Source organism: Phoca vitulina, unplaced genomic scaffold, assembly GCF_004348235.1.
Source record: "Phoca vitulina isolate PV1807 unplaced genomic scaffold, GSC_HSeal_1.0 scaffold90, whole genome shotgun sequence".
NCBI classification, from domain to species: domain Eukaryota; kingdom Metazoa; phylum Chordata; class Mammalia; order Carnivora; family Phocidae; genus Phoca; species Phoca vitulina.
The window spans coordinates 2,047,564-2,068,108 of record NW_022589793.1 but is presented as its reverse complement, the minus strand read 5'-3'; the positions used below and the strand labels follow the sequence as shown (position 1 = coordinate 2,068,108).

The 20,545-nt window shown below is 56.2% G+C and overlaps 2 protein-coding genes across 2 annotated transcripts in view; one reads left to right on the top strand and one right to left on the bottom strand.

Moving 5' to 3' along the window:
• Positions 1–707, top strand: part of COG7 (component of oligomeric golgi complex 7) — a 75,655-nt gene extending 74,948 nt beyond the window's left edge. The window contains exon 17 of the mRNA XM_032396230.1: positions 273–707. Coding sequence (XP_032252121.1) covers positions 273–439 — 167 coding nt within the window. The 3' untranslated portion in view covers positions 440–707. The remainder of the gene's footprint in view (positions 1–272) is intronic.
• Positions 708–4,471: 3,764 nt separating this feature from the next.
• Positions 4,472–20,545, bottom strand: part of SCNN1B (sodium channel epithelial 1 subunit beta) — a 21,730-nt gene continuing 5,656 nt past the window's right edge. Inside the window, exons 4-12 of the mRNA XM_032396269.1 lie at positions 13,777–13,880; positions 11,396–11,559; positions 11,066–11,173; positions 8,780–8,897; positions 7,722–7,797; positions 7,560–7,617; positions 6,852–6,913; positions 5,613–5,688; positions 4,472–5,375 (exon numbers count right to left, since the gene is read on the bottom strand). Of these exons, the coding sequence (XP_032252160.1) occupies positions 4,995–5,375; positions 5,613–5,688; positions 6,852–6,913; positions 7,560–7,617; positions 7,722–7,797; positions 8,780–8,897; positions 11,066–11,173; positions 11,396–11,559; positions 13,777–13,880 (1,147 nt within the window). The 3' untranslated portion in view covers positions 4,472–4,994. The remainder of the gene's footprint in view (positions 5,376–5,612; positions 5,689–6,851; positions 6,914–7,559; positions 7,618–7,721; positions 7,798–8,779; positions 8,898–11,065; positions 11,174–11,395; positions 11,560–13,776; positions 13,881–20,545) is intronic.

Genomic DNA, 20,545 nt, shown 5'->3' with positions numbered 1-20,545 from the left:
TGGAGCCTGATGCAGGGCTTGATCTCATGACCCTGAGATCATGACCTGAGCTGAAATCAAGAGTTGGATGCTCAACCAGTTGAGCCACCCAGGTGCCCCTAAGCTGACAGTAGGTTTAATCCTCTGGGAAAAGCCATCAGAGTAAAGGCCTGGCTGCTTGGGGCAGAGCAGGCAGCTGGCATTTTGGGGGTTCGGTGTGGACTTCTCTATTTCTCTGTCCCGCTTGGCGCTCAGTCTGTTGAGCTGTGTCTGTCTGCTCCCCATCCCTACAGACTACCTGATCAACGTGATGGATGCTCTGGGCCTGCAGCCATCCCGCACCCTTCAGAACATTGTGACACTCTTGAAGACCAAACCTGAGGACTACAGGCAGGTCAGCAAAGGCCTGCCCCGGCGCCTGGCCACCACAGTGGCTAACATGCGGAACGTGGACTACTGACCGCCTCCCCCCACCCCTGCACCTGGTTGAGAAGAGGCCCAGGGCTGGGGTTCAGGAGTCACAGCAGCTCTCCAGAATGGATTTGCTCAAAAATTCTGCCTGGGGTTGGGAGGATTCATTTCCAAAAGACTTGGTTCATTTGTATGATCAAAAAAAGGGTGGGGGGGTTGTAAATTAGAGGCATATTATTTATTAGAGCAGAATTTTCAGATGATTTTCTAAATGATCCGATCTTGAAAAGGGAATTGATAAATACCATGAAATGAAAGAAGGCTGTTTTCTTTCCTTTGCTCAGTGAATATTTGGGTGCCTCCCATGAGCCATGCTCCACGCACTGGGACACGGGCCGGGAAGGAGGGGGAGAATCACCAGAGAAACCAACAAAGAAGATGATGTTGGATGGTGGCATCAGGGTGGAGGGCAGCCCCCGGACCCACAGAATAGAGCCGTGCATGGCAGTGAGGGACCAGCGCGGACCAGGCCCTGGGGCACGTTCAAGGTCAGCAGCATGGAAGTAGGAAATCAGGTCAGAGGGGAGCTGGGGGCCAGATCACTGACCAGCCCGTCGGCCGTGATGAGGACTCAGGCTTTTACTTTCTCTTATTTGACAGCTCACGGGATGATGTGGACTCTATCAGGTTTTTTGCCAGTAGCTTCTCTTATCTGTTAAGATAAACAGAATAATGTAACTTGAGTGACTCAAGCAAATAGGAGTTGAGCTTTCTCAAGATCGAGAAGTCCCACGGTCCCGGCTGTGGGCACTGACTCAGTGGCTGGAGGAGTCAGGACCAGGACCAGCCTCCCTGTGATCTTGACCTTTTCTGCGTGTGCTGGCTGCTTCCTCCTGGTGGGGCGACTCTTGCAGCTGCAGGCATCACACGGCATTCGGGGGGACGAAGGCAGAGGGGGTGCTGTCCCTTCCACCCTGCAGGCAAAGGGCTCCCCGGGGGCCCCCGTGGCTTTCTCCTCGGTCTCCCTGGCCAGTTCTTGGTCACTGGCATCCTCCCAGCTGCAAGCGAGGCTGGGAGCGTGGGGAACAGGACTGCCTCCATTTGGAGTTCTCAGCCTCCGCACTCCTGTCGTCTTCAGCAGGCTGGTCGATGGGCATTCAGTGGTATCCCTGACCTCTGTCCCCTGGATGCCGGTGGCACTCTGCAGCTGGGACAGCCAGAAAGGTCTCCAGACCTTGCCCGGGGGCCAGACTCCCCTCCAGCATGGAAACCCTGGTGTAGACCAGGCAGGATTTATTGCCTGGGCCCGGCGCACTGGTGCCGTGAACAGGCTGGGTTTCTGTTAGCAAGGGAGAAGGGGGGCGCCACCGTGTCTGAAGGGTTCTTTATCGGAATTGATGTGTCCGTGTGTTCCTGCTGCTGCGTAAGCCTTACTTCTCTCTCTGATGCCTTTCAACGGCCTCAGGGATTATCCCCATCTTACACACAAAGGAACTGAGGTGTGGGAGGTTTAGGGGCTTGCCCGGAGTCACTGGTGCCCCCTGTGCTCCTGACCGCGGGGCGCGAGGTGAGCGCACGACACCTAATCCCGCCCCGGAGAGCCGGCTCGTGCTGGCCCTCCAGAGTGGCACTGCCGTGCCCACAGCCTCTCAGGAACCAGCCCCTGCAGGGTGCCGGGGCCGGTGTCGTGCTGGCCTTGTCATCCAGGGGTTCCCACACGTTCTGTCCCCACATCCTTGGAACCAGTTTTGCTGGCCCCGAAAGAACCCGCACCAAGAAAAATATTTTGGTTTCTCATGCGGTGGATCACGGGCTGTCCCTGGCAGGGATCGAGCCTGGCTCCTGCCTTGAAGAAGTGAGAGCCAGAAACCTGGAAGGCGGAATGTGCTGTGGAAAGTGGAAACCTCTTTGGGGTGACCTTTGTGCCGGTGTCCAGGAGAGCTGTTTGATTCCTGGCTTCGCCACCTCCCAACTGTGTGACCTTGGGGAAGTCGCTTCACCTCTCTTAGCCTCATTTCCTCTTGTGAAAAACAGGAGCCACAGTGGAACCTAATCAGGGTTATTTGAAGAGCCAGTGAGGTACAGCGGGGGTCACAAGTGCCCCCTTCCCACTCCTGCTTCAAATGCCTCTCCCAGTTCAGGATGAATACATGGCCTGGGCTGATTCAGTGACCCTCATTCTCGGGGCTTTTGCTGGGACACTGTGAGGGAGGAGCTTTCTTCCCACTCTATAGTTGCTGGGCTGAGGGAATGGAGCTTGGAGCTGTGGGGTGAAGAGCAGTACATGAAGGGAACCTATTTGCGAGGGACATCAATATGGAAGAAAAGAAAGCTCAGAGCTGGGGAAATCACCAGATCTATGAACCCCTGGATACAGCCATACCTGAAATCCCTGGACTTTTATTACAAGAACCAATGGATTCCCTTTTTTAGCTTAAGTCAGTTCAAATTAGTGTGACCAAGGAGCTGGCAAAGGAGCTTGCTAATAACCTTTGCTCTGCCTGCCCCACAGCTTCAGATGAGACCAGAAATGTGAAAGCTCTGGGCTCCTATAAGGGACTGGTATTCTTGTGACCACCGGCAGCCAGGGGATGAGGCTGGAGTTTTACCTTCGTCACTTACTGGAAGAGTGACCTGGAGCATATGACTTCACCTCTCTGAGTCTCAATTTACTTACCCTTAAGATGGGATGGGAATACTTCTCATTCTGAGAATTAATTGGAAAAAGACTTGAAAAGCACTTGGCCTGATAAGTGTGTGTTAAGTGTTTGATAGAATGTAGCCATTGTTTGATGATAACAACAACTAATAATAGTGTGATGACAACTATCACTAATAATAAAAGCAGTAGTCATGGGAGTTATTGTGGTAACCACCAAGAACTGGACTCCAGCCTGCAGACCCGCCTGACCCCGAGCTGGGCAACCCTCTTCCCCCAGGCCCTCCCCACACAATCCCTCCCAGTGCTGCCTTTGGCTGGAGTGGCACCAAGTCTGTGGCACCGCCTTCCCCCACAGGTGCCACTGTGGGCACTTAATGGGAGGCCTGCTTGTTTGCCTTTCCAGCCGAGGACCCAGGTGTTCTCCGCCAGCAGGGCTCTACAGTCAGAGCTGCTTCGCGACTGGGGCAGGCAGGTGGTCAGCTCCCTGCACCTGGCAGGCCCCATTCTTCTTTGGAAACAGCTCCCTGGTCTCTCTTTGCAGAGCCGTCAGGGTTCCCATACTTAGCAACTAAAACTACAGGACACTCCGTTAAATTTGAATTTCAGAAAAACAACAAATGATTTTATTAACATAATATGTCCCGGATACCTCTTAATTTTAAAAACATTTTTGTTTAGACAGCGAGCGCACATGCATGCATGGGTGGGGGAGGGACAGGGAGAAGGAGAGAGAATCTGAAGCAGACTCCACACTGAGAGAGGAGCCCCATACAGGGCTCAGTCTCACGACTCTCAGACCATGACCTGAGCCGAAATCAAGAGTTGGTCGCTCAACCTACTGAGCCACCCAGACGCCCCTGTCCCAAATATTACGCAGATGTACTGATACTAAAAAATCAATTTGTTGTTTATCTGAAATTCATATTTAACTTGAGGGCCTGTATTTTATCTGGCAATGCTTGGAGCCATGTCCCTCCCCCCCGGGGGCCATGTGATTCTGCTGGGGGCCACCTGGCCTCAGGTATGGGCAGGGTCTGAGCAATCCAAGCAGCCTATCACACTGATTGGTTCAGAGATATGCATGTGACCCAATCAGTGACCAGTGAGAGTCAGCCTGGGAACTTGCAGAGACAACTGGGGAAGAGGTACTTCTCCTAGCTGTTTGCTGAGCTGGAGACACGGTGAGTTTGGACTCACAGGCGGGCTTTCAATGTGAGGAGAGCCTGAGGAAAGCAGAGACCGAGAGACACTATTTGAGCTGCTTGAGATTCTTTCACTTAAGCCAGCTTGAGTCTTACTATTTGTCTCTGTCCTTGCAACCCGAAGTAGTACGGTGGATGGCATGAGTAAGTCACAAGCCCACTTGTGCACCAGCGCACTCTGACTGCCCCGTCCGACAAAGAACAAAGCTCAGCTCTGTGTGTTCTACTTTTATTTTCTAGAACAAAACTCAGGCCACCTGGCAGCAGGCCCCCCACCCCGCCCCTGGGCCTGATGCTCTTCCTGCTCTCCACAGTTGCTGCCTTCACTAAACCCATTGGCATAGGTCAGCCAAGGCCAGGACAGAAAACATTCTGAGGACAGACAGCACAGCATGACCGGCTGTTTGTCTTGGGAGCAGACGGTGAGTGGCACTGGGAAAAAACTAGCCTGTTTGCAGGGGGACAGTGTTCCAGGGTCTCTGGAGCGAAGCTGGGGACGTCCCAGCCAAGGATCAGGGCAGGTTGGGGGTGTGGGCAGGAACCAAATGAGTACAACATATTACCCACATCTGTACCCACACCGTGACCCTACAGAGCCCTTGGCCTGGGACTGAGCAGGAGCTGCTGGTCTCTCTGTTGAGGGACACACACAGACTGTGGGCTCGGATTCCCATCATCCTGGCCCTTTGGAGAGAGCACCCTGGAGTGAAGCCTGGGGCCATGATGTCGGCTTCTTGGGTCTAGATGGCATCGCCCTCACTGTCAGACTCGATGACGTCCAGCGGCTGCAGACGGAGGGAGTCATAGTTGGGAGGTGGGGTGCCCGGGATGGGCAGGGTCTGCTCATCAGGGTAGGTCCCGGGGTCGGGGCCAGGCCTGGCCACATCAGGCTGGAAGCCAAAGTTGGTGTGAGCCTCCACCAGCTCAGCCACGGTGGGCGGCGGGCCAGCATAGTGAGCCTGGGCCCGCCTCTGCCGCAGGCTCTTGGCGAAGGCCACCAGCTTGATGATGGTGATCCACACAAAGTCGATGAGGATCTCTCCGAATTCGATGAGGCACAGCACCGAGCCCCCCATCCAGAAGCCAAACTGGCCGCCCAGGTTTGAGAGCAGCCAAACAATCTGTGGGGAGCAGAGGGTGCATGGCCTGGTGGGGGTCGGGCCACAGATTCCTGCCTTGAGCCCTGCCTCACGGCTTCCCCGGAGGGGGGCTGTTGGCCAGGAAGCGGGACAGGGTGACCATCTCAACCCAGGGAAACCATTCTAATTCCCCTGTTGGGCTCGGGACCCTCCCCACCCTCAGGGTGCAGGGTGGAGGGGCAGCAGGGAGGGCTGAGAGTCGGGAGCCTCCAGACTCACGTTATTGGCTGCTGACTCCTCAATGGTGCGATAGTTGAATTCTTGGAAGTAGATGTTGAGCTTGATGACTCCCTTCCTGTAGAAGCAGCAAGAAGGGCTGGTGCCCCCTCCCCGGGACATGCTCGTGCGTGCGCGCGCGCGCGCGCACACACACACACGAGAGATAGCCAAGGGGCAGTCCTCTGCCTTGAGCTGCTCACATGTCCACTCCCAGGAGGGGTGAGGTCCAAGCAAGAGCCCAAAGTGCGGCCCTTCCTGTCCCCTCTGGGCCTTGGGGCCACGAAGAGCATCTCTGCCCAGCATCCTTCCTGGGGGCCCCGAGGACTGCCTCTGAGCTCCCCTCTCCCACCCCCCGGGGGGGCCCAGCCCATACACAGTAGGCTCTGGATAGAGTCCTAAGCCTTGCTTCTTTATCAGGGGACCTGGGGCACAGAGAGTTGGCCAAGTGGGCTTCCCCGTTGCACCCAATAGTCCTCAGAAAAGTTATGCTCTCTCACACCTCCAGTCTTCTGCCTGAACATCTGTGCCTCTTCTTATTTGAACAGTTCCTGCTCCTCCTTGGAGAGTTAGCTCGAGTGTCACCTCCTTCTACAGACCTCCCTTATCTCTCAGGCAGATAGCTTCTTCCCTGCTGTGCTCCCAAAGGAAGGGTCTTACACAGACTCTCACCACCATAAGCCCTGTTGGCATATTTCTGTTCTCTAGACTGGAGCTTCCCAAGAATATGGACCTGTGTCTTTTCTGTGCTCAATTCATGTTTGTGTTTGATGGGTGGAAAGATGGAGAAATGGGTGGAGGATAAGTGGAAGGATGGATGAGTGGATGATGGGGGGATGAATGGCTGGATGGGTGAATGGATATAGATGGATGGGAGGAAAATTGGATGATGGATGGATGGATGGATGGATGGATAGACAAGCAAATGGATAGATGGATGGGTGGAAGGATGGATGAATAATGGAGGAACGAATGGGTGGATGGGTGGGTGGATGGATGGATGGGTGGGTGGGTGAACAGGTGACATATGGAAGAACAGGCTGTCCTTGGGAAGTGGTAGACCCTGAATTCCATTCGCTGGCTTCTCTCTCATTCCCAGTGCCTCATCCTTCAGGCCTCCTCCTGGATCTGACCAGTGTGAGAAGGTGTCTGAGGAGCTGCCCTATATCCAAACCCCTCCCTTGGGGCTCTGGTTCCTCCCATTTTCTGCATTCCCCAGCCCCATCCAGACTCTAGGCTCACCTGCTCAAGGTGATATTGGTGCTTTGGTCCCGCTCCTGAGACAGGACGTGGAAAATCCAATCCTGGAATCCAAGAAGGCAGCTGAAAAAACATGGCCCCTCCAGCACCCCCTCCCAGTCATGGGCCCTGCTACGGGTCGGGGACACAGCCCCGAAGCTTCCCAAAGGCCCAGGGACGGTGTGTTGGCACAGAGAGGAGGAAGGTAATGGTGCCCCCTGGCTGCTGCTGTTGGGAGAAGGCCCTCTGGGCTCCAGACGCTTCCCCCAGACGCCCAGCCATCCTGTGCCGCCTCTTTCCCACCTCTGGCCCTTGCAGGTGCTGTCCCTCTGCCCGGATCCTCCTCCCCAGCCCTGCCCAGGCCGGCTCAGCTCCTCCTGCCGCTTTCACTCAAACGTCGCCTTTGCAGGGAGGTCTTCCCTGACCACTCTGTCTAAAGGGGTTTCCCCTGGTTACTCTGTGCTCATCCTGTCTACTTCGTGCCATTATCACACTTTGAAATGATCTAATTTCCGCATGTTGTCTGTCTCCCCCACTAGAATGTAAGCTCCCTGAGAGCAAAGGGCTGTGCCTCTCTCCTTCACTGCTGTGTCCCCAGCACAGCGCCTTGGGAGACATGGCTGGGGGGACAGACAGCGTGCAGACCTGTGCCCAGACCTGTCCCCCCAGCCCAAAGGTGGGCGGCCAGGAACTTGGCCACTCAGACCTCACCTCAGACGCCTCAGAAGGCCAGTCGGCCATGGAGATGGTCATCTTGTACTGGGTGTCACTGGAAGAGAGAAGGCAGCTCTGTGGCTGTCGCTATCCTTACCCCTGCCCCCCGAGTCTCCGCACCCCCACCCCCGTCCCCCGGTCTCCATGCCCCCCACTCACTTGCAGGACTCCTTGCACATGTTGATGCAGGTTTCCCTCTGGGTCACGCTCATGCACAGGTGCGAGTAACAATAGGCTGAGCAAGACGGGTGGGGGGGAGGGGTGAGACTTAAGGGAGGGGATTTCTAGATGTTTTCCTCTCCCCCTTTGAGCCTCCGGCTGCCCCCTGCCCTCCTGGCCATGGCCACCCAAGGCCGATGGTTCGGTGGGAGGGGGCGCTGTTTCTGCCCAAGCTCTCCTGCCATGGAGGGTCATCCCTTCCCCCGCCCCCGCACCCCCGGTTGTCCAGCCATTTCGCCCCAGCCTGGCCTGGGGGAGTCTCTCCCCAAACAGCCCAGACTCAGCTCAGCAGGATGAGAGCAGCTTTCCCTCTGTCATCCCCACTCAGGGCTGGGGGTCAGGGTGATGGAGTCACGCATGAAGGGATGGGTGGTCCAAAGGGATGGTTCCCCCCTCTTGGCTACATATTTCATTGGTTTTATGAGGTGGTGGGACTCTCCCTGCCTCCGACAACATCCATCATGTTTGGACGCCAGGGTTCCTCCTGTGGCTTCGGGCCTCAGACTCTTGGAGGCCACCTCAGTCTCCCTTCCCACCCAGCACCCCACGGAGAGACCCAGTGAGCTCACACACACGGACACGCATGCTGAGGCTCATACGTGTGGCACTGTGGGCGCATGTGCGCGCACACCGTGTGGGCACACGAACCAGCGTGCACAGATGAAAACACTGGAAGACATCCACGCCCATGTGTGAACACACGTGCAGACCTGGTCCCGAGTTCTGTGCATTAAGACACGAGCATACAAATGCCCTCTCCCATGTGCGCACACACACGTGCCCTCGCCAGCCGCTGCACGCCAAGCTCATGCGTGTGCAGGCGTTTACGGGGCACATATAGGAGGGAGGGGGCCTGGGGCGGAGGGGGGCTGCAGGCCGTGGAAGCGCAGGCCCGGCCCCACCCCCAGCCCTGCTGAGGACGTGGAGCTCTGCCCCCCGGCTTTGCGGTCAGAGCCCCAGCCGGCCCTGGGCGCCAGTGCCCGGAACTCTGCACTCACCCCAGTCTGGGAACTCGCGGTTGTTGCAGTATCTCTCCCCATGGGGCAGTGGGTACAGGAAGTGGGCACAGCTGCAGTTCTGGATCATGTGCTCTTGGAAGCAGGAGCGAATACAGGCCTGTGGTGGGAGGGCGGGAGAACACGGCCGTGACTGCGATGCCCCGTCCCAGCCCTGGGGTAGGGGCCCCGGGGGAGGTAATGCCGAGGCCCGGGGAGCCGGGGAGCCAGGGGAGGGGTCTCCCCGGCTGAGGAGCTGCGCCTCCTGACCTCTGCAGTCAGGGCGTGGCTGTCCTGCTCGGTGCCTGGTCCCCACAGAGGGACTCGGGCCAGACCCAGCTGAGGACCCCACCTTGCAGAGCCGGGGCCCCACACAGGACATGGGGAGGGGTGGCTTGGTCCCAGTACTGTAGCCAACCTTCGATAGGTCTCATTAACGGGGCTGCCAGCCTTGATGGAGCAGAGTGTCCCCTCATGGGGACAGGGGGAGGAAGAGTGGATTTGGCGCCTTGGGGACTGCAGGGGATGACTCTCTACTCGTGCTGGGGTTTCAGGTAACCCCAACCTGGTTCCAGCGCACTTGGAGGCCAATTGCGGTCACTCACGGGGGGAGCAGGGTGACAGTCGCCCCTGTGGGCTAAGGTCAGGAGGGCCTGGCACCACATGGGGAATGGAAGTGGCTGGTACTCCTGTGTCTCCGCTTGTCCCAGCTTCCCGAGTCCTGCGTGTGGAGGAGCCCTCGCTCCAACCCTTGCTATCCCCTGCTCTGGGCTCTGCCCCAGCGGCCACCAAGCCAGCCTGCTCCGTCCCAGCTACTCCCACTCCCGGCGCTGCTCCTTCGCAGCCTAGCAGGCCCTGTCCTGTTCTCCCTGACAGGGCTGTGGTCTCCCTGCGGGCCCAGCCGGGAGGAGCAGAGCGGGGGCAAGGGGGCCAGCGGGGTCCGACAAGGAGCTCTGACTTTGGGCCGGGGTCTCGCATTCTTCCAGGCCTCACCGTCTCACCTGGAAAGGAGGAGTCCTCTCTAGGCCCCACGACAGAGGCCGGGGGATTGGGGGGATGCAAGCAGAGCACCCGACCAGGGCCTGGGTCTTTGCCAAGGTCTGTGGCCAGAGGGGCGGCTGCACCGGACGAAGCAAGAGCTGAGCTTTTTCTGGAATGAGGTCTCTAAGGCTGAGCCTGATGGATGCCTCTGTGGCCTCCCTCTCCGTGCTCCCCACCTCCCTGTGCTGCCTGGCTGTCTGTCTATCCCTTCATTAGCTCAGAAGCTTCCCGAAGTTCCCCACTGCAGGCAGAAGCCCCTCCAGATAGAAGGCGGCCAAACCAGCCAGGTCAGGGTGTGGGGCGCACAGGTCAGCGGGACAGGGTGGGCGGGGGGGGATTTCCAGGCAAAAGGGAAGCCCATGCCATGCTCAGGGCTAGCAGGCACAGAGGCAGGCCCTATACTGCCCCCCATCATGCCTCAGCTTCCTTATCTGCCAAGGCCACCCGGGCTGGGGAAGAAGTGTCAGCCAGGGGTCACGGTCGTCACCTGTGCGGAGGCTTTAGACGGTTTTCTCCACTGGGGCTGGGTCTCGGGACAGGCCCCCCGGGCTGCCCCGGGAGGTCACGGTGAGAGGGAAGCCCCCGCTGCAGCAAGGGGGATCGAGGCCGGATACAAAGAGGGACTTCTCAGCTAAGTCGCTGAGGCCTTTGTACTGGCGCCTGTACACCCTGATTTCCTCCTTCCAGTAATATCTCCATCTTAGCATCGCTGTGAGGATTCAGTGACTCCCTGTATGTAAAGCAGCCGCAACAGGGCCTGCCTAGCACGTGATGAGCCTGCTCCTCTCCGTATATTAGTACTTATAACAAGTAAATCATATATACATATATATATGATAAATGCTATTATTAGTATATTAATAAATGCTACTACCACCCCGTGGGGTGTAGACAGGATCACAGGATGATGTAACACGGGCCAGCCCTTAGCACAGCATCTCTCCCACATAAGCGTTCTTTTTGGGAGACCCCAGAGTGAGATCCGTGTGTTTTGGGCATCCCCACGGGCACAGCTGCCAAGTGGGGACGAGCAGTGGCCGGCCCCGGGGCCTGGTGGGCACCCAGGGACGGGACTGGCTCCCCAGCCCCAAAGGCCACAAAACCCACCAAACCGCCCTGCGGTCACCCACAAAAATCCGGTACAGCCCGTCCTGCCAGGACCAGCTCCCCCAGAGCCCTGAGGCCTCGGGCCTGGTAGATGCAGACTGCCAGGGTCCCCGGAGCCCGGGGCCCGCGCTGTCTTCCCACCTGGATAGAGTAGGTTGTGTTGTAGTCGCTGTAGAGGTTCCGTACGGGGACGTCGGAGCCGTTCACGGTGCACTGGCTGTAGGGCTCCCCCTTGCGCTCCAGCTTGTCCTGTGTGCGGAGAGGTTGCTCCGTGTGTGCCTCCCTCCCAGCAAGCACCATGGGGGTCGGTGGGGATGCCACGGGCCCCAGTAGGTGCCAGAGCGTGCCCACCTTCCGCCAGAGCATGCTGGCCCTGGTCGGGGTTCCAGCCCGAAGACAAGGCGGGAATGGGCCGCGAGGGAAGCTTCCACCCTCAGCCCCCCTCCGGCTGCCCTCGGGCTGTGGCCATACCACCAGCACCCCGATGGATGTCTCTGTCCCTGACATGGCGTAGATGCCCTCGTCTTTGATGAAGGGGTAGGACCTCTGCCCATGAAGCAGCAGGCGGGCACCGGCCGTGGACGTGAGGAAGGGCACGTAGTCCTCCTGGCCTATGTCCAGGATCAGCTTCAGGCCTGTGGGAAGGTGGGGCCGAGGGCTGCCTGAATTCGCTCCCCAACACACCCACCTGTCCGGGCCCCCTCCCCACCCAGCTAAGGAGACCTCTAGGGCCCACGCAGGAAGCTGGCTGCCCCTCGAGAAAATTGAGACTTCTTGCCTTCTCCAAGGCCCCCTTCCTAGCCCAAGCCACCCTGCCTCTCCCTCCCCCCCAAGCCCCGCAAGCTCTTTCCACGTGGCAGGTAGATCCAGGGGTGCAGGACTGCCCTGCTCCACCTCAAATCTCATGAGTCCTCATTCTCATCATTCAATCCCTGTTGGCTTCCGTGCTCCTTGCTGCTGCTGGGCCTTCGCAAATGCTGTTCCCTCAAGAATGCTGTTCCCTTTCTCTGGGATCATGTCCCCGCCCCCTTTACCCTTCACCTAGAACCTCCTGCTCTTCCTTTGGATCTCAGCCCAAGTGTCACTTCCTCCAGAAGCCTTCCCTGACTACCAAGACTAGGTCTCCTAGCTCTGGAAATATTCCTCCCAAGTACATACCTCACTTATATGAATCTTTTATCGTCTGTCTTCCATCCCCCCCCCCGGATGGTTCCCTTCTTGAGGGCAGAGACTAGACCCCATATCTTAGGCACCACCATAGGGCCGTGCTGAGTGGCTAGGACAACAGGCTAGCATTCATCGAGCACCTGCTACGTGCTGAGTGCTGGGCCAAGTGCTTTATTATGCACGATCTCACTGGTGCTCACAAGAGCAAAGGTATTATTATAATCCCCGTTTTACAGGTGAGCAAACTGAGGCACAGAGAAGGGAAAGGACTTGTCCAGGGTCACCCAGCAAAGAAGGGGCATTGTTGGGGTTCTAACACAGGCAGCTGAGCTCCTTGGTCCTAATCATCTGCCCCTGTGAAGTGAGGTGAGGTGACCGGCGCCTCTGTGATACACAGTGACCTCAGGGGCACAGGGGCTGGGTGATGGGCGGTCAGCATCCCCTCTGGGCCCCTCTTGAGAACAGCCCTGAGACTTAGAATGACAGCCTGCCTCCCAGAGGCTGGGGAGGCCAGAAGCTGTGGGGTAGGGGAGGGAGGATCGCCAAAGCCATCCTGAGGCCACCATGAGTCTTTCCCCAGAGACGGGCCAACACAGTGGCCTCTCTCATCGACCGCTTCTCGCTCTGTTTACTCCTTCACCCCCTCTCTGTCTCGTTCAAGAACCGCATCGCAATGAGGCTCAGTAAGAGTATGAGCTCTGCTACGGGTCAGCTGGGTGCTTTTGGGCAAGTTCTTTAAGCCTCCAAAGAATATTCAGCATATACTGGGCACGTAGGACATGCTAGCCACTGTGCTAAGCGGGTGACGGCCTCATGTCACGATGATACCGTGCGGTGCACACAATAGGCTCTCCTAGGCTATCGTATACTGTTTTTGAACGGGGAAGCCACGGCTTCCAGAAGGTCAGTCTTGAGCTCAGGCTCACCCGGGGGGTCAGTGGTGGAGCTGGGGTTTCCCCCGGGGCCCAGGAGTTTGGGCTCAGCAGCAAAATGGGAGCACTGGCCCCTAGCCCAGGCATTGATGGGAGCTCTGGGAGGATCATAAAGGAGATTTTTAATTTTCTAGCATTCGTGGGCCCTGCTCAGGGAAGCTATAGTTTAACATTTACCAAGGTCAAAATGACTCCATCAAAACCTCAGAGGCTCTATTTCCACCCTGAGCGGCACACATTGTACATCTCCTTTGTTAAAACAAATAATCAAAAAGGAGCATTCCAAACATAAAGGAAAAAAAAAACCAAACACTGTTTGCCATAAAATCAAAGTCATACAGCCTTGCATGCACTAAAAGCATAGGATAAAGTCTGTCACTTTCCGGAACGGTCTTGGTCATGAAGGTTTGTAACCCTTTATGTAAAAACCATATATAATCCTGCTCCAAACATTCCTTTCCTGAAGCACTCTCTTCCTTGTAAAGACTGTGTATCACCAGCAGCTCTAACTTGGGCTCCAACAAAACTCTTCCTTTCTTTTTAAAAATTCAAAAGGGGTTGTTCATTTTGCAGGGACAACGGAACGGCTCCCCGCACACAGAAGGGGCCCAACTGTGGCCGCCCCTCCGTGGGCCACCTCCTGTCTAATCCCGGCCCTCCCCCTTGACAGCTCGTGGTCACTGGGTCTTCTAGCCCCACGAGGTGGGGATTTCAAGCCCCATGGCTCCAGCCCCAGGATGAACCAAGACTTACCAAACTCAGCTCCGGGGTTGGCCGAAGGGAGCGCCTTCTCTGTCATGCCCCAGTTGAAGATGTAGCAGTTGCCATAATCCGGGTGGAAGATGGATGTGAAGTTCCTAAAAGAAACACCATCAGCCAGAGAGCAGAGCAGCCAGAGAGCGGTGCCTCTCTGACCGTCTGCTGTCCAGGACACATAGCGGAGGGGAGCCGCAGAACCCAGCCAGGTGTGCTGGGTAAGCCGGGAACTCAGAGAGGAAAGTGGCTGACATGGTGGGTTGGAGAGGGGATGACTCAGGAGAGGGCCCCCCAGAGGCTGAGGAAGGACACAGCTTTATAAGGAGGCGTGTGGGACCCTATACAGCATCCTCTCTTACGTGCTGGAAATGTTTCCTAAGGAAATAAGTCAACTACCACAAGAAACGTTTCCATAAAGATGCTCACAGCAGTAGCAATGGTATCCTTTAGTTTCAAAGAATTCAGTTAAAAAAAAGACTTTTTTGGGGCGCCTGGGTGGCTCAGATGGTTAAGCGTCTGCCTTCAGCTCAGGTCATGATCCCAGGGTCCTGGGATCAAGTCCCGCATCGGGCTCCTTGCTCAGCAGGGAGCCTGCTTCTCCCTCTCCCTCTGCCTCTCCCTCTGCTTGTTCTCTCTCTGTCTCTCTCGCAAATGAATAAATAAAAATCTTTAAAAAAAAAAAAAAGACTTTTTTGGATATGGAACATTTCAAACACAAAAAAAGTCAAGACACTGAAGTCCACCACCAGCTTCAAGAATCATCACGGCGGGGCCACTAATGTGCTTCATCTCTACCTGCCCTGCCCCATCTCCCTTCCATATTATTCTCAAGCAAATCTCAGATGTCATGATTTTGTCTGTAAACATTTCCAGATGTATTTTGAAAAGTAAGAATTCTTTTTTTTTTTTTTAAGATTTTATTTATTTATTTGACAGAGACACAGCGAGAGAGGGAACACAAGCAGGGGGAGTGGGAGAGGGAGAAGCAGGCTTCCCGCGGAGCAGGGAGCCCGACACAGGGCTCGATCCCAGGACTCTGGGATCACCACCCAAGCCGAAGGCAGATGCCCAATGACTGAGCCACCCAGGCGCCCCAGTAAGAACTCTTTTAAAAATACTATTACAATGTTAAACATAACTAACAAAAATTCCTTAATATTGTTAAATATTCAGTTCAAAGCTCTAACCGTCTCCTACATGTCGATTTTTGTTTTTATAATTTGTTTGTTTAAATCGGGATCCAAATGAGGTTAACATGCGATTGGTTGATAGGCCTTTCAAGTTTCTTCTAATCTATGGCTCCCTCCATCTGACTTCTTTTTTTTTTTTCTTGTCATATAGCTGTTAAAACAGTTCTGGTTTGACCCAGCTAATCCTTGGAGAGGCAGTGAATGGATCAACATTTTGCACCCCGGATGAATTAATGGCTTTGGGCAACACCCACTGGTGTTGGTAATAAAACATAAGAATCCTCCCCAAACAGGACCGAGCATCTGTCTCTAACCACCATTCACAGGAAATACTGGAGACAGACGAACAGGTTCAAAGACACCAAAGAAAAGTCAACCTGCAAAATCCAGACCTTGGGGAATGCAACAGGATAAACACCCCAGTTCCTTCCATAAATACCCTGTGAGAGAGGAAAGGGGACACAACCTACAGATGAACAGAAACTTTAAAGACTTGGGTTGCAATCACAACGTGCTGCCTTTAATTGGATCCTGATTCACACACACAAACGAGCAAAAAGGTAGGACATTTATGAGCGTGGACACGACTGGAGAGTTGATGGTATTGAGGAATTATTGTCAAAAAAATTTTTTTTCAGGTGGGATAATGGCATTGTGGTTTGGTTTAAAAAAAAAAAAAGCCTTTCTCTCTTGCAGATACATTCTGAGCTCTTTACGGGTGAAAGACCCTGGAGTCTGGGCTTCGCTGCAGAATGGATGAGAGGGGAAGAGAGTCGTGGTTGTGGGATCGGGAGGGCGCGTCCACGTGAGGTCATCGTGCTCTATTCTGTCTATAAGTGTGTCCTCGGGTCTCTGTTAGGAATAGCTTTACAAACGCCTTTGCGTGGTTTTGTTTCGTTTTTCTTGTTTTATTAAAAACAGGAAGGAAGGGGGCTGAGTGCAGGAACAGCCACCGAAATGCAATATTGTCTTCCAAGCCCTGGATTTGGAAACACTGACTGTGCCACTTTTAGGGGCCAGCCCGGTGCTGCATAGTTCTGCGTACATTCTCTCATTCGATCCTCACAGGAACCCCGTGAGGTCAGCTGTTATTTGCCCCAATGTTGAGATTAGGAAGCCATTCCCTCCACCTTTGCCCCCCCCCACCCCTGCACTGGCAGAACGAGGTGGGTCCCGGGCAGGCTGTAACATCCAAGCTGGGAGCTGACCCTGGGCAGACGTGAGCGGCTTACTCCATCTCTGGGCTTCGATGTCCTCAATAGTGAAAGGGAAATCAGGAAGAAATCACATTTCTTCACTCCACAAGTGTTTACTGAGGCAGGTGCAGGGTTGGGGACAACTGAGGTGAACAAGAGAGTCCTGCCCTGGGCATTCACCGTGTGGCGGGGGGACCCAGCGTGGCGAGGGCCTCGGAGCAGCATCCTGTCCATGCTCCCCTTCCAGAACCTGCCTCTGGCTAGTCCTCCTCTCTCCATCGCTGAGGCTCCCCCGGCAACAGGGTTCGAGCCACCAGTGCCCGGCCCTGCGTGCCTCCCAGGAGCCTCTGCTACCCCTCTTGTTCTAGTAGGATGTTCCTCTGCACAGCGGTCAGGGCGATGGTCTGAACTGTGAATCGGGTCAGGGTACACCCCTGCTCGGAACCCTCCAGAGGCTCCTCGATGCTCACAGAAGGAAACGCAAACGCCCTACGTGGGTCTTCTCCCCCTTGTCTGTTACACTCCAACAGCATTCCGAGATGTTTCTGAATTCAAGGCCCCTGTGCCCGGAATATTCTCTGACCAGCTGGCCACATAAGTGGCTTCTCCTCATCCTTCAGGATTCACCTGCACTGAGACCACCCCCCCCCCCCGCCCCGCACTCCCCAGGCAGAGTCACTTCCCTACCCAGTTACTTGATCGTTTCTACTTGCTTATTCCCTGATAGCATGCGGTCAAAATCGGAAAGGATCTTTAGGTAACTGCTTGCTTATCAGCAGCCCTCTGCTTTAGAAGGTAAGCCCAGGGAGGGCCGTTGTCTGTCTCGAGGGAGGAAGCATTTAGAGGCTAGGATCCCGGGCCGGGCAGCCAGCCTGCCTGGATTCCTGTTTCGGCTTTGTCACTGGTGGCTGGGCAGCCTGGCCGGCCCCACCTGTAGCCGGGATGGTAAGAGCACCCGCCCCACAAGACGAAGGCGAGGGTTGGATGCGAGCACATGGAAATACTCAGCAAGTGCTGGTTGCCACGCTCCCCACTCTGCCCTCAGAGCCTGGCCCACAGTAGACAGACACTCAGTAAATATTTGTTGGGTAAATTATAATATGTGATAAGCGGACCAACAGAGATAAGCTTGGAGGAGTGACACCTCATTCTCCCTGGGATGTGTGTGTGGGGGTGTGTGGGGGTCACGGAAGGGTTCTTGGAGGAGGGGAGGCCTGAGCTGAGACTTTTAAGGCTGGCTAAGAGGTAGGCGAGCAGCGTGGAGGGCAGTGAGGAGAAAGGGCACATCGGGTGGGGAGCACAGCTCAGGCAAAGGCCCGGAGGGAGGAAATAGCTCTGGGCGGGTTCTAGGGAGTCTCCATCTATGGAGGATCAGGGCTGGGGCCACAAGAGGAACAGAGCAGGGCAAACCGGCTGAAGCCGGGCACTGTTCTGGAGAGCAAGACCCCGCCCCAGGCGTGTGGGGACACAGTGTTCCCAAGAAACCGTCTGTCTGCAGCCCAGGAGCAGGCAGCCGCTCAGGACACAGCCGGATCCCCTCCTGCCCGTGGCTGTGCTCTCTCTCCGTCTCGCTGTGTGTGCCAACGACCTGCTTGTTGGTCATGCCCTTTACTTGGAGAGGCTGCTCTCAGCACCCGCCGACTCTTGCCCCAGAGCCAGGCATTCTTCCCAAAACACCTTCCCGGGACAGGTGTCAGGCATGTGGCCCGAGACCAGGGCAAACCCCCAGAAAAGACCAGAGAGGAAGCAGGATAACAGCGGTGGTACTGTGTGGTAGGGGTCGGGAAAGGCTTCCCAGGGCGGGAGCTAGTGAGCCGGTCCCTGAAGCAGTAACAACAAGCTACTGCTGCTTATATATGCCTAGATCTTGGTTTCTAAATGCCGTTCTCCAATAAAAGGAACCAGAGCTCCTCAGAGAAACGGCTGCTTCTAGAGCTGGGGCATCTGAGGTGCCAGAAAGGAAGGAAGTAGTCAAAAAAAAAAAGAGAGAGAGAGAGAGAGATGGGGACATGTCAAAGAGACACAGGAGCCCGACGCGAGGAGCTGCTATTGGCCCGAGCTGGAAGAATGTGAGTAAGAAAATAAATAACGTGGGATGTGATTACAACGCAAATATACACAAGTCCGTGCCGGTACAAATGACTGAATAACATGAAGGAACAGAGAGGAGGGAACTCTTCCCCACAGAAGATTTCCAAATAGTCTATATTCCTGTCTCCGGGAGACCAGGAGCCGAGGCCCCCTGTCCCCAAGTCCCCCCTAGAGTGTGGGCTCAACTTCGCGACTCCTTCCACATGGAAGGGAAGATGGTTACCTCGCGATGAAGAAGGCTCTCCCCCCCTCCCATGCCCCGTAACCAAGTGAGGAAGGTCAACATCCCAGGTGGTGTCCCTCCTGGCGTACGATGTGATGAGGAGGACACCTCACCTTTGTGCCATTCTTCCCCTAAACCCATCTTATCTGTATAAACCCAAATCAAGGACTTTCCGTAACACACCATATACGTCCTTCCATCCCCACGATAGCCCTATGAGGCCATGTCACAATCCCCATTTTCCAGATGAGAATACTGAGGCCAAGAAGCGTGCCCAACAGCCCACAGAGCTGGCATCCAAATCTAGGCAGTTTGGCATCAGGGTCCAAATGTGGCTCCTTTTTCACTAATTACAGCTGCTGCTTCTTGAGCCTTCGCCACGGGCAAGGGACAGAGGATGGAGTCAGAAGGACAGTGCGGAAGCGGGGACGTAGTGTTTGGAGCCCGGCGCTGGGAGGGCCGAGGGAGGCCCGTGTCCTCTGGCCCCGGGTCTGAGGCTGACTCAGGAAGGCAGGTGACAAAGAACAGGCTCGGGAGACATGGGTGGGGAGGGAAGATGATGATCTGGTTTTCTGGTGGCCAAGACTGCCAGCACAGCTGCTCACCAACTGTGTGACCTCAGAGACGTCGCGGAACCTCTCTGGGCCTTGGCTGCCTCCTACAGAATGGGGTGACATAAGAGTACCTTTCTCATGGCCTTGTGGCCAGGGTTAAATGAATTTTATACCTGTGAAGTGCTAAGAATAGCATCTGACACATCAGCAGGGCTCAATACATGTTAGCATTATTATTGAATAATAAGTTCCTTATCAAATGTGGGTTTAATGATAATAATAACTATTATTTATTGAGGCCGGCACTCTGTCGGCATATCACCTCACTGAACACTCACAATAACCCAGCCAGGTAGGCATGTCATTACCCCATTTCACAAAAGAGGACAACCGAGGCCCATCGAGGTTAAACTTGTTTAGGGTCACACGGCTTGTAAGACAGGGCAAGGATTTGAACCCGGGGGTCTAACCGCACAGCCCAGCCTTGACCCCCTCGCTAGAGTTACTCCCCAGCCACAGCCACATCACAGAAGCGGCGTGGCCGACGCTGGGTGTTTTGCCTGCCCAACGCCATCCGTTCCCCCTTCTCTGCTAACAGCTCCTCCGCTTCTCTTTGGGGGACCACCCACTCCTCAGTCTCAGTCCCCATGACCCAATGGGACCTGCTCTGTGGACGGAGCCAGCGCGGGAGCCGCCCACGATCTTCTGACACCGGGACCCCGCTCAGGGCCCAGGGACCTGACGGTAGAGCCCCGCAGACCCTAACGGACCCCCCCTTTCCCACCTAACCCCCAGCCCCCCAGCCAGGGCTCTTCTCGCTGAGCAGTCGGGCTCCAGGCTTGAAGGCAGAGCCTGACCTCTCTCTCTCCAGCCGAGGGGGCAAAGGTGACGGCGCGGATGTGACACACCGGTGCATGGGCTGCCTGCAGCCTTCTGGGAGGGCCGCCAGGAGCGTCTGGCCAGGGATGCGCTGAGCAAAGGCCACCGGCTGAGAGCGAGGGGTTGGCAGCCAGCCATGCCGCCACCGACGGCAGGACGCGTCCCGTCAGCAGGGGCACCGGCCTGTGCTTTTCCACCTGCGGCCACACCTTTCCAGCTCACGCCACGCGGGCGGCCGGGTGTGCAGCTCCTCTGGCGGGGGGCCCTGGATTTCCTGACACGGCCTGCAGATTGCCCGCCCCTGTGCATTTTGGGGGACACAGGGTCCCTGTGGCGTTCAGCAGACTCTCACTAGAGCTTCCTGAAGGCTCATGGGTGGAGGGAGCACGGGGCTCAGGCACCGTCCCCGGGAGGGTGACACGGGAAGCCTGTCACTCATGAGATGTGGCAGGACTCCGCAGACTTCAGGGGCCCAAAGTGCGAGACCATGGAGCCCCGGACCAACAGGACGCCAGCCCGCGTGGGCCCCGCACACCCCGAGGCCCTGCCACCGCGGCTCTGCGTGGGCCCAGCCTCCAGGCGGCGGTCCCGCCCCAGAGACGCTAGGGCCCAGGGCTGGAGGTGTCAGCAGCG